The sequence below is a fragment of the Cottoperca gobio genome, chromosome 15 (assembly GCF_900634415.1).
Source record: "Cottoperca gobio chromosome 15, fCotGob3.1, whole genome shotgun sequence".
NCBI lineage: Eukaryota > Metazoa > Chordata > Actinopteri > Perciformes > Bovichtidae > Cottoperca > Cottoperca gobio.
Window position 1 is genome coordinate 3,895,218 of NC_041369.1, and position 12,179 is coordinate 3,907,396.

The 12,179-nt window shown below is 39.8% G+C and overlaps 1 protein-coding gene across 32 annotated transcripts in view; it reads right to left on the reverse strand.

The window, feature by feature from the left end:
• rims1a (regulating synaptic membrane exocytosis 1a) overlaps positions 1 to 12,179 on the reverse strand; it is a 101,190-nt gene that overhangs the window by 22,604 nt on the left and 66,407 nt on the right. For 16 of the 32 annotated variants that reach the window (XM_029450405.1, XM_029450412.1, XM_029450408.1 and 13 more), the window contains 8 exons: positions 11,714 to 11,879; positions 10,951 to 11,055; positions 10,300 to 10,359; positions 8,618 to 8,695; positions 7,086 to 7,175; positions 5,374 to 5,457; positions 3,414 to 3,479; positions 171 to 280 (listed from right to left, as the gene is read on the reverse strand). In XM_029450405.1, the coding sequence (XP_029306265.1) occupies positions 171 to 280; positions 3,414 to 3,479; positions 5,374 to 5,457; positions 7,086 to 7,175; positions 8,618 to 8,695; positions 10,300 to 10,359; positions 10,951 to 11,055; positions 11,714 to 11,879 (759 nt within the window). The remainder of the gene's footprint in view (positions 1 to 170; positions 281 to 3,413; positions 3,480 to 5,373; positions 5,458 to 7,085; positions 7,176 to 8,617; positions 8,696 to 10,299; positions 10,360 to 10,950; positions 11,056 to 11,713; positions 11,880 to 12,179) is intronic. The other 16 variants (XM_029450427.1, XM_029450426.1, XM_029450433.1 and 13 more) reach the window with 10 other exon arrangements.

Sequence of the window (12,179 nt, forward strand, 5' to 3'; positions counted from 1 at the left end):
TCTTAATGATAAAGCATTTGTATTCTGAAGATGTGGGTTTGTGATAATAATGTCTGAATGGCACTGCATCAGTCCAGTCGATGTCAACCCATGTACAATGTGATGTACAAATTATCCCTTACCTGGACTTATACGTGATTTAGTTTTACACACACAAAATCATCACATACCTTGTTCTACAGTGCTGCTCTTAGGGGGAAGCTGTGGGAGTTGCCTTACTCTGCGGGCTGAGGAGGACGTCACTGAGGAGGAAAGAGACGCACCACCTTGGAGGTGGCCCCTAACACAAAATAACATGATAGTGAAGCAGACAGAGGGTGGGAGAGATGGAGAGGGGAGAGAAGAAAAATGAACAAAAGCAAAAATGAAAAGAATGGGGAGAAGAAAGAGAGACAAAATTAAATTAAAGTCCATATGTTTTTTATCCAGGTTGAAGACTGCAGCACCGGTAACTTGCAGGTCGGAGTTTACATTTTGTTTTATTTAATCCTATTCAGACATTATCATTTTGACATTACATGTTGTATAAATTCAACAAAAACTGAACAGAAGAATAGCTATTAACCAATGGAACCTGCTGTCATTTCACATTTCTTGTCTTAAGATGTGTAACATCAAATATAAAACTATGAAGTGACAGAATGTGGCTATAGGAAAAGCATTAGTTGTGGACATGAAAGAAGAGCAACAATAGTTTCAGTCGCAACAACAATAGTTTCAGTCGCAACAACAAGGTTGATAGTGAGGGATCCTGTTGCAGAAAGAGCAGCAAATAAAGACTTTTAGACAGTGAAAGAACACATAGCAAAGGTGAAAGCCTACAAGAAAAAATCCCACCGTATCTGCACACATCCAGTCATTGTTTTCCATTTTCACTACACTCAAGAACAGGTTATTTAGAAAACCTAGTTTCCTAGTTCACAGAAAATAATTTGTTTGCTAATTGTATGTGTTGTGACACGTTGCTCCAATCAGATCAATTGCATGTTCTTAAAAATATATATTTTTAAGTTAAATGTTTGAAAATGTGGATATCATTTGTTTCTTTTTAAATGGATACACCAATAGTTCTATTTTATAAACTTGTATTAAAATATGCCATGTTACTCAAAATAGGAGAGAGAATAAAACCACTGCTGCTAAATGTATGAATGATGTTATAATTCCATTACAATTTTTCAGATGCTTCAGGAATGTTGAAACGGACCAACATATGCTAAATGGGCATTTAACACACAACACTGCTCAGAAATTAAATGACTAAACAATGACCTCTGAGTATCCACACAACAGATATACAATAATAAATAAACTCACAACAGACACAAACACAGACAGGTAATCGTATGAAGGAGTGAGAGGGCAGCCCTGTCTTGTTCCTCTCCACCACAATATCTACAATCAATCAACAGAACTGCCTCTGTGTCAATGGGTTAGACCGGGGGCACTCATTAAAGGGGAATCCCCTTACCAAGGGGCCGCAGTGGGGCCTTTTTTCCTCTGGAACCCCTTAAGATGGAGGTGGGCTTGATTCTGGTTCACGCACACACACATACATACGCACAGTCACACAAATGCCATACAAACCCAAAGCCCCGCAACACAGTGTGGAAGCAGCAGCATACAGGAACAAAAATCGGAAGAAAGATAGGGTTGTGGAGAAATGGAGGAGACAAAAAAGCAATAGAATACAAATAAATAAAAAGTCATCAGAATCATGTGACATTCAATTGAAATGTCTTGATGACTGTTGGATGGGTTGTCAATACATTTGGTACAGACCTTCATTTTAAGGTGACAAGTTTAAAATGGTTTGAACTTTTCATACAACCATTACCAGGTCACCATGTTAGTTAGTTTATAACGTAATACCTGCAACTATAACATTCCCATCATCCTAAAATGTACTTTGTGTTAAGTGATATTGTAATTTGCAATTGTTAAGATGCTAAAATGTTAAAAACATCATAAACATTATACCTGCATCAACATCAGCATGTTAGCATTGACATTAGCATGTAGCCACACTGTGCTCGAGAGCAGCCTCGCAGAGCTGCCAGCATGGCTGTAGAACAATGTAAGATGGTCCTGTGCTTTAATACAAAACACCTAAAATAAATACCGTGATTGTGCTGAATTTATGTGGGTATGAAAAAAATGCCTCAAGATACATAAACTATTTTAAATTATATTTTAAATCTGCACCATCTGCCTACTCTGTGTATATGTGAATGGCCATAACAGAATCCTTTAATCGTTTTAATCTAATATCGTATCTCTTGGAGAGGTGAGATAATAACCTGCATTGATTAATTTTAAATCACTTTATGTGGGTAAATAAAAAAAATGGGCATAAAGTTTTTTTCGGTTTGAAGATTTGCTTGTCCTTCTAGTTTATTTACTAATCAGCAATCTGCATTTTGTGTGGAAATGGAGAAAAGTAAAAATAAAAATGTTTTTAATCCAATCTCATTGACAGAAATAAATCAAAACCAACATATAGGCCTGCTTAGATGCTGAAGAAAAACTAAACATATAATGATATCCTCAGGAAGTGTATGTCACACTGAATGATATCAATATGTGTTTCATGTACGATGTTTGACTCAAATTCTCCTCACACAGTATCATTGCCCCACGTCTCTCCCCCCACCCCCCTTTAACTCTCCCTGGGGAGGCTTCTGGCTTTCTCCTTAGGCTTTGTCCTGTGAAATGTCCATGCCTTTTACAGCTCTACCCTGAAATGTCCTGATGGTTAAAATGATGTCCAGAACTTTCCAGAAACAGTGACAAAGATACTCAAGATAATCCACAGACCTCGTTGTGAACAGTTTCATGTAGGCACTGTTTTCTTTTCTACCAAACCACCGTGCAGAATGAAGCATCTACTAATGGACTAGAGACTCGTATTGGCGACAGTACGAGATGTAACGTTAATGCCGTCCTTTCTCAGCTTAGCTGTAGCGTTAGTAGATGCACGCTTCCTTCTGCGCTGTGTTGGGGAGTAGTTTGATAGAAAATAGTTCCTACATGAAACTGTTCACAACAAGGTTTGTGGATTATCTTGACTAACCTGGTCATGATTTCTGGAAAGAGACATTGCTGTTGAGTTTTTCAAATGTAATGTTTTGGTGCTTTGAGCACCACAAGCCGAGTGCATCCAGTTTCATTATATTGGAGAGAAGGCAGACCTCTCACTTGGCAACTCAAACCAAAACAATCTTACTACTAAAGGTAAAACGATAAAATCTGTATTTTTGATTTTGGGGTGAACTGTCCCTTTAAGAAAAGGTGAGTGGATTTGAAAAGCTACCAGCAATAGACCTTTGAAATTGGTTTGTAATTCCAGGCTCCTGTCAATGACCTCATACACTACTGTTTGACATGTGCTGAGCCTACAGTACATGCCTTACCTGCCACAGTTAGGGAGCTTCCTGCCAAGAGTGTGACACTCGGGTGTCTCCAGAGTCCGAGGCTGCCTGGAGAATGGTGAATGAGCAAAGGGAACAATACACAAAAGGTAAAAAAAATATGGATAGATGGATGAGAGTATGGAAGAGAGCATGATGGAGGATAGATCATTTAGATTTAGAGGAGTCTGACTCAGTCAGGGGGCTGTCATTGGCCTTACAAGTTTATGATGTGGAAAACAGGAAATAGGAGACATGCCGTGATGGATGGTATGATAGTGATATGAATAAGAGGTGTCACACACTCATGCTTCATCTGTAACTGCGCCTGTGTGTGTGCACGTCAGTTAGTGTGTACCTCTTCTTTGTACTGAGGTGAATTAAAGTCTCTTGAGTAGGAAGTATCTTCCATATTCTCATGGACATGACGATGACAAGGATGATACATGCAGCGCCACACACACACACACACACACACACACACACACACACACACACACACACACACACAGTCACACTTTTGATATGAAGCATGGACATCATGAATTCATTGCTGAGCACTAAGCCTTGGAAAAGAGAGACTTAGACTGAGAGGAGAAGGCGAGCACACAGAAGCTGCAGATGCAATTCCTAGAACAAAAAGTACACTCGGAAAGAGGAAGCAAACTCAACAAGGCAGGATTCAACACCATGATCAGTACAAACTATTAAATTCAGAAGAGAACAAACCTGAAAACTAAATACCGCGAAGGAAGGATAGAAAAACAACAGGACAAAACTTCGGCAACAACAACCACAACCAGGGACGAAAACTATGCTACAACTCTGCAACAAATTACAAACCAGAAAAACAACACCCACAAGCTGAAAAACCATACAAGCAACCCTTACACAATGTGAGTGACAAAGTATGAAACAAAGTAGATCTATGCCTATGGGACTCAAAGTTCTACATTGTGTATCGTCACTCTCACTGTGTCCTGCTCATTAACCACACATCAGAAGTTTAGGCTAAGCAACAGGAAGCTAAATTGTAAAAATTCAAGAATAGCTTGTGATTTTATCTTAATTTTAACTATTAATGGTTTCAAGACAATAAGGATTTCAGGTATAAGGCAAGTTTAATGTAATAGCTCAACATGTTGGGATTTTTTTGTGGAGAGTGAGATGAGAAGATTGATATCACGCTTGTATGTGCGTTAAATATGAAGCTAAAGCCAAGAGACATTAGCATAGCCTAGCATAAAGATTTGAAATAGGGTGAAACAGCTATGTCTATGTCCCAGGTAACAAAATCCACCTAAAAGTCCACCCAAAGATCATTATGTAACAGTTTATGTTTGTTTATTAATCCGTTCCTTTAGAAAGAGCCTGGCTAGTTGAATCCCCCTTTCTTCAAGTGTTTATGCTAATCTAAGCTAACTTTTTCCTGGCTGTAACTTCATATTTAACGGACAAATATAAGAGGGGTATGGCTCTTCTCATCCAACTCTCAGCAAATAAGAGAATAAGGGTATTTCCCAAAAATGTTAAAGTATTCATTTCAAAGCATTTGCTAATTTGAAAGTTAAATTATACTTGTTTTATATGATAAAAGATAATGTCACTCCATACATTTTTATCAAAGTAGAAAGAGTTGGAAACATTTAGGTTGGAAATTCACTACAAGCTGATCAGAAATATCACAACTCATATCTCAAAGAGATTAGGGCTGGCTGCAAATATGAGCTAGAGCTTGACATCTGCCTGAACCCAATCAGACTCAACTGAACCCAGAGGATTTCACTCAGCTCCTACTGAAAACAAACTTGGGAATTGGTGACATACTGGTTGGTTATTTGTCTTGTATCTCTCCTTTTATCACAATTCAACAAAACACTAGGGTTTGGTTCATGATGACATCAGATTTTAAGGCATTAGTCAAGCTCTAAGAGGAAGCGGCTGGTGGTCCACAAAAGGGTACCTGTCATCTTCAGGGGAAGCATGTTGGATAAGAATCCTGGGACTTGCCGGACGTCTCCGGGGCAGGGAATAGGACAAAGATTTTCTATGTGTACACATACAAAATATATCACCCATATGACCAAATCAGCAAGCCATTACAACATCAGAAAGCCATGCTATTCCATTATTGGGTATGTACCTAGTGAAAAGTCTCTCTGTGCCTATACGTATTTTTAGCAACTTGGGGGCAGCAGAACACTGACATACAACCACCTTACTAAGTTGATATGATGAAATTGTTAGCAAACATTTTTCTATTTACACATTCAGCAGACATGGAGCAATATTAGCTTTCATTCAGTTGTATTTCTGTAAAAGTACAACATTCCCTTTCCTTTTAGCTCTGTGTTGGTATCCACTGGAAATATCTGGGAATCTTCCAAAGTTACAATCTTTGTAGAACCCATTCCCTTTATGTGTTTCCTGTTTGACCTGGAAACAATCAACAACCGTCCTGGCAGTCGCATGTAGATTTTTTGCCAACAAAAACAGCAATAAACCTTCATGCAACGTACAGGATGAAGATTAACGGAAGAATGAATAAGTATTTCAACCGTCGTCTTCTACACTGTAGTCATTCTTCTTCCAGTTTTGACAGGATGGATGATTACAGGAACCGACTACTCTTTCAACATACCTATTCTTCAAGGTATTTTGATTACATTGTATGTGAGTATTGTAATTCAATAGACTTGAATTAATCCAAACCTATCCTTCAAGGTATTTTGATTACATTGTGGATAATGGTTGACCAAGAAAGCAACACTGGCACCAGAAATCTCTGGATGAAGCAGGACAGCTGGTCTTTTTCAGTCATAATAAAAAGACACTGGAGATGGGGATGCTGGTTAATATTAAGGTGTGAAGCTAACAGCGTAGATGCATGAGTGGTTGAAGGGTTGATTCCGTGAAGTCTGGACTGTGTGAAACTATGCAGCTAAGTAGGCTGGTTGGTGAAGTGATTGGTCTTTAGATACAGTAGTTTGCTAAGGTGTACAGGAAGAGGTGCACCGATTCTGTTGTCAGGGTCTTTGATGACGAAGGTGTCGAGATGGTGATTGTTCAATGATAGGAAATTTGGTAAAAGCAATTGAACAAAAACAAATATTACTTATGATATTTGCTAATGTATGATCTACTCATGTCAGTTTAAGTAAAATGTTGCACCTTTATACTCAACTTGAGAATTGTGGCAAAAAATGGGAGTTGCTGGGTAAAACAGAAGATTGGAATAATAGGCGAAATATTCCACACGTACACAGGTATTTCAAAACAATTGCAGCTTTTTGGCCTTTTGTCCACAACCTTTAGGTCACTGAAAACAGAGCGTTTGTAAAACTCCTGCCAGGGTGAAGATTTTCAGAAACTGTTTTCAGTGTTCATCTCCCTTTGTGAGACGCATTTGACGGATGTGGCCAAAATAGTGCTGCTTCAAATTGTGGATGGGATTTTCTCTGAGAAGAGGGAGGAAAAACACTGTTTTAAAAGAATACCTGTGTAAGTGTGCCAGAGTGGTGTACAGCGATGGGTTCTTGGTAAAGTGAGGAATGGGGACGCTTAATCTTCAGCTAGTGTAGGACCATTCAGAGGGGAAAGAACTACAAAGACCAGGAAAGGTAGAGGGTAAGAATCTATTGGAGCACTACAGGAGGTGGGGACAGAGGCTGGTACCTTTCAGTCTCTGTTGAGGGGGCAAGATTGTCTGGAGTCAGACAGTTGGCGCTAGCACTCCTAACCCTGTCCAGTGAAGGCTGCAGATCACTAGAGGCACGACAGCACAACATGCCATCCAATGGAGGAAGAGACAGGAGGAGAGGACAGAAACAAACACAAAGAGAAAAACAATGGGCAAACAGAAATAAATGTATTAAAAGAAAGTTCTGTTAGATTCCCAAAATCAAAATGCTAGTCTGAGAACTAAACCATGACTAGCTGGCTGGTGTAAGGATGGCACTGTCTTTAACGTTATTTAAGATGGCGCATACTGGAAACTTTTTAATTGCAAAGAATGGAATGCTTTGCACTTTTCTCCCAACTTGGCGAGGCTCACGCTCATATGTTTACCCATTAATAATAACCTGTACGCATATGTGCGTGTCTTACCTAACGGTCACTTCATCTGAGAACATTACAACGTGGTGTGTGAAGGAGCTGCGCGTTGTCATGACCATGTGCGATCCCACGACCGAGCTTATCTTTCGACATGCAGGCAGCGTGGAACTAGTCACAAGATGAAAATTTCAAAAGCAGCATGCATTTGCAAATGAAACCAAATAAAGCAAAGAAAATCAGATTGGAAACTAATCTATGAAGTCCGCAGATTTACATTTACTGCAATACAATCATTTTGTGCTTCTCCAAAAGGTTGAGAAACATTCACACTGGCACCACAAAATGTATGAAGACCTCAGTATGCTTCAGACAAAGTGCTTGGTGTGAAAGTAGGCAGGGTTTGAACTTCACTCTTAACCATTTCTTGCACAACTGATGACCTTCAGTCACTTTTTGAGTGTTCTTGGAGATCTTTTATTCTGCCTTAGTGAAGCGACAATGTAATATCCGAAAGTGAGCTCAGTTATCCCCGGTTCATTGTGTCAACACTACAAAGCAAAACAGAATTCTGTGAGAGAGATTGCGGAGGCAAAAGGAGGCGACGATCTCGTGATATCACGAGATCACATGAAAACCCGTCTTGTCAGGCTTCAAGAAATGAATTTGTGTCTGAACCACCAGTGGTTTGAACCTCTCAGGGTCCACAGAAATATATCCAATCACCAAGCTTAGAAATGTGTTGCATACTGCGTACCAGCAACAGAAGGCAGAAGCTAAAGGTGATAATACCACCTGAAGCTTAAATAATTCACTTCTGGATTCTGGGTCATCTTTAGATAGACTATATGCTGCCATATCTATTTCCAAATGCAACGACAAATTGTTTTGAACTGAACAGCTCTGATTCGTCACCCTGACCGTCACCCTGACCGGATTCTTCCCCCATAGCAATGGCTGCCAAGATGCATCTGTAATGTAGTATCTATACCGTCGGCCATGACAAATTGACAAAGTTGAAATAATTAATTTCCTGTTTTTCTATTTTCAGTAACATTGAGGAGATTGTTGAAATAGAAATACAGAGTAAAACACTTCCAGGTATAAGCACTTTGTTTGTTTGAAGCATACTGAACCCACACCTGTGGACTTACCTGTCTGTGCGTTTGTGGATATCATTGAACAAAAGGGGCATCTTAGGTGGCAGTGTGTTATTGTGCCTAGTAGATCTCCTGACGTTAGCATGCATGCAGCAGACAGAGGAGAGTGGGAGGAATGGGTGGAGGAGGAGAAAGAAAACAAGTCTATGAGACTGTTTGCACAATAGACAGAAAGTTTTGTAGGTAAAAAAGGTGCCAACTTATCCAGTGATTGTATTGTATGTGTTATGTTATTAGGCTTAGTGGAAGATGAGTCTTTACATCAAAACATTTACTTATAATAAATAAATATATATATATAATAATCTAATAATATATTAAAAATATTTTAAAAAGTGAGTTTCATGTTTCAGGACAGCCAAAATCACTGGCTAAGCTTGTAGGTCTTTGCAGTGTAAGTGAGTAGAACTTCAGCACTACATGACAGGTATACACGCATCAAAGGAAGGCTCTCCTCTCTACTGACACGCTTAAAAACACCCTCCTCCCTCAAACACATCTGTGTATAGAAAGTGCAAATAGAAAATGTAACTAGCTTATTATGCTTCTATCTGAGAGACATGATTCTGTTGAGACATAAGGATGTGTTCTTAAGCGTGTAACTTACCTCTTTGATAGTGTGGTCAAATAGCAGACCCATGCGGGGGGGGGGGGGGTAACTACAGTATATATGATACGCAAATATTGAATGACAGTAAAAAAAACAAATTGATATCTCAAACTGTGTTCAGAGACAAGACCTGCAGAGAATCAAGGTTGTAGAATAGCAGCATGCTCAGGATGAGACGCAGTTTGAATGCTAAAGCATGGTCCTGTAGTGTCCTCTTGTGGATCTGAGGCAGCAGTACAACTAAACAACAAGCTCTTTGGCTTCCTTCACTCAATCTGCTCTACCTGTACTTCATTTCCCTATTTTCCTATTTGTTCTTCATTATCCCTGATCCTCTGTGTTTAGAGCGCCATTGTTGTTCAACAATGAGACATGTTCCTTCATTACCATGAACACACACTCTGTAGTGTATCTTGACTCAGTCCCACATACACCATCACGCTGCCTCCAATACTCACTGGAGCACCAAATGTGGAAGAATCTGCAGCAGAAAATGTACTTTTGTTCTTTTTTTCCTCTTGTTTGAGTAATGATGGTAAAACAAACAAAGTACAGTGACCAGGAATTGTTTAGAGGAAGATACATTTCCTGCCCAGCTTTTAAAGATGTACATTTTCAGTAGAAACAAAAGGGCTTGAGGTTGAGAGCAACAGACAGGGTCGGGAAGCGGAAGAGTATTGAGAGATAGACAATGAAGACATTGTTGGTATTTTTCATGGTATTTTCTGAAGCATTATCTATTAAGTCCAGTCCACAATTGCACTTAATGTGTGTGTTAAGTGACTTCTCTTTTTGGATTACATTAGAAAGAACATTATGTAACTCTTATTTTCTGTATACATTTTAAATGACAAACAATTGACTTATTATTTAAGTTTTACAGCATAGTAAAAGAGCCTCCATTTCAGTGGGACATGTTCTCACTCTTTCATCCCTTTCTAAACAGGATTCTCATGTGATGGATTTACATTCTTTTATTTTTAGGATCTGATAAGACACTAAGCACTACAACTACAGCTGATGCAGAACCCAAATGTAAACAACATGTTGTGATTGGCCAGTTTACCTGCTGTGGAGGCACTCAGCACTTTTGCCTCGCATTGACTGGTGGATCATGATGACCTCACTGTGGTTACCATGGGAATGGATGACACATTAGGAAATCAACAACAGTCAAAGAAACCAGAAGAGCAGAAAGAGAAGAGGGTGAATAGGAAAGAAGCTGTCGCTGATTGCACATGATGCATACACACACGCGCGCACACACACACTCAGAAATGCCACAGATTTTTGCAACCAAAGCCTTTTAGTGGAAACACTGATCAAAAGTCACTTTATACGATATGACAACTGCACCAAACGTGGTTTGAGGCCCAAAGAAAAGAGCAATGAAAAAGGGAAATTAGGTGAAAGAATGGGCAGAAAAACTAAATTGGGAAATTTTTCAAAATGATAATCACAAGCAAAATAAATTAACCGGTTTTATAAAATAAAGTTTGAGCAAATCTCAATACAGGCGTTCACATGTAAAAACAGAATCAGCGGTCTCACAGTTTTGCACAAAACTCTGCCTCTCATTCCAACTGCGCATTAAAATAAGCAGTCAACGCAAAACAGCAGAGAACCTTTTTCTTTTCTTTTTTGCCAACCAAGCAGCTATGACAACATTTAGTCTATTGAAGTATACTATAAGCGGTGCTCACACACAGAAACTCACCTGTCATCCAGGTACTCCTCCTCCTGGTGGCGACCTCTGGCAGCGTTGTAGTAGCGGGTTGGAGAACGAGAACGACGAGCGTGAGGAAGCTCATCATCCAGGCTCCTGAAAGACAGAAGGATGGAAGGAAGGACAGAGGAAAGGAAGGAAGAAAGAAAGGAAGGAGGACTTATGTCAGGTTAATGGTCAGGCAGTTTTGCAGCAGACTCTTGGCGGGGCTCATTTGGCTGGGCCAGTAAAAGCAGAGCTGGCAGCACTATGTGTTCTGCACAGACATTTCATTAGTAGATGGACTCTGTTTACTGGCTTCCAACAAACTCTCTCATCCCTCCTCTCTCCCTCTACCATGCTGCGTTACCTCTTACAAGTGACCAATGTCTATACATCAGGCTGATATCCATCATTAGACATCAGGCCATCTCTGAAGATGATGATTTCAAATTGTTAAAATTATGTTTTATATTTGGCTAAAATATGACCATCTGCATGCTGAAGATATAAATAGGCAGCAAAGAAGTGGATTATGCGCATAAACTTGTCACAGTTGGAATTCATTGCATTCACTGTGACGCTGCCCACAGCCGGCACCCTCCATGACGGGTACATTTATAAATGTTTTACAACCAATTTTTCAATCTTATAGCTTAAAAGATGTTGGCGTATCTCTTTATATTTCCCTAGCTCAGTTTTTCCTCAAACTGATTAATGTCTCATAGAATAGAAAAAATTCGGAATATTTAAATCTCATCTCATTGACCCTCACCTCTGGGTGGGGACGTTGGGAGGCCGTGACCGGATTCGTCCCTGCTCCTCGCGGTGCGGGGAGACCGAGCGGGAACGTATGTGATGGGCGGGCATCCTCTGCTGGTCCGGCACCTCCAGGGTAGACACGGACTCTCGCTGCCTCTCCCTGCCACGCCCATCCGCTGCTGGACGGAAATGGTAGTGCACAGGCACACACACATAAACACACACCCTTGTACTGTAAGTAAATGTAAATGGTCAGAAATTGATGTAAACATGTCATAAATAGTAAGTGTTATTATTGTTATTGTTGTTACTTAATAAGTGCTAAGGAACTATTCAGTAATTAGCCATCCCCGCACAGCTTAATATATTAATCACTCAATATGTAAGAAAAGCATGTCAAAATAGGTGTCTGGATCATTGTTTGATATTCTTAACATAGTGGTTACATGCATGGTACCCTGATACCAGCAGACATATTG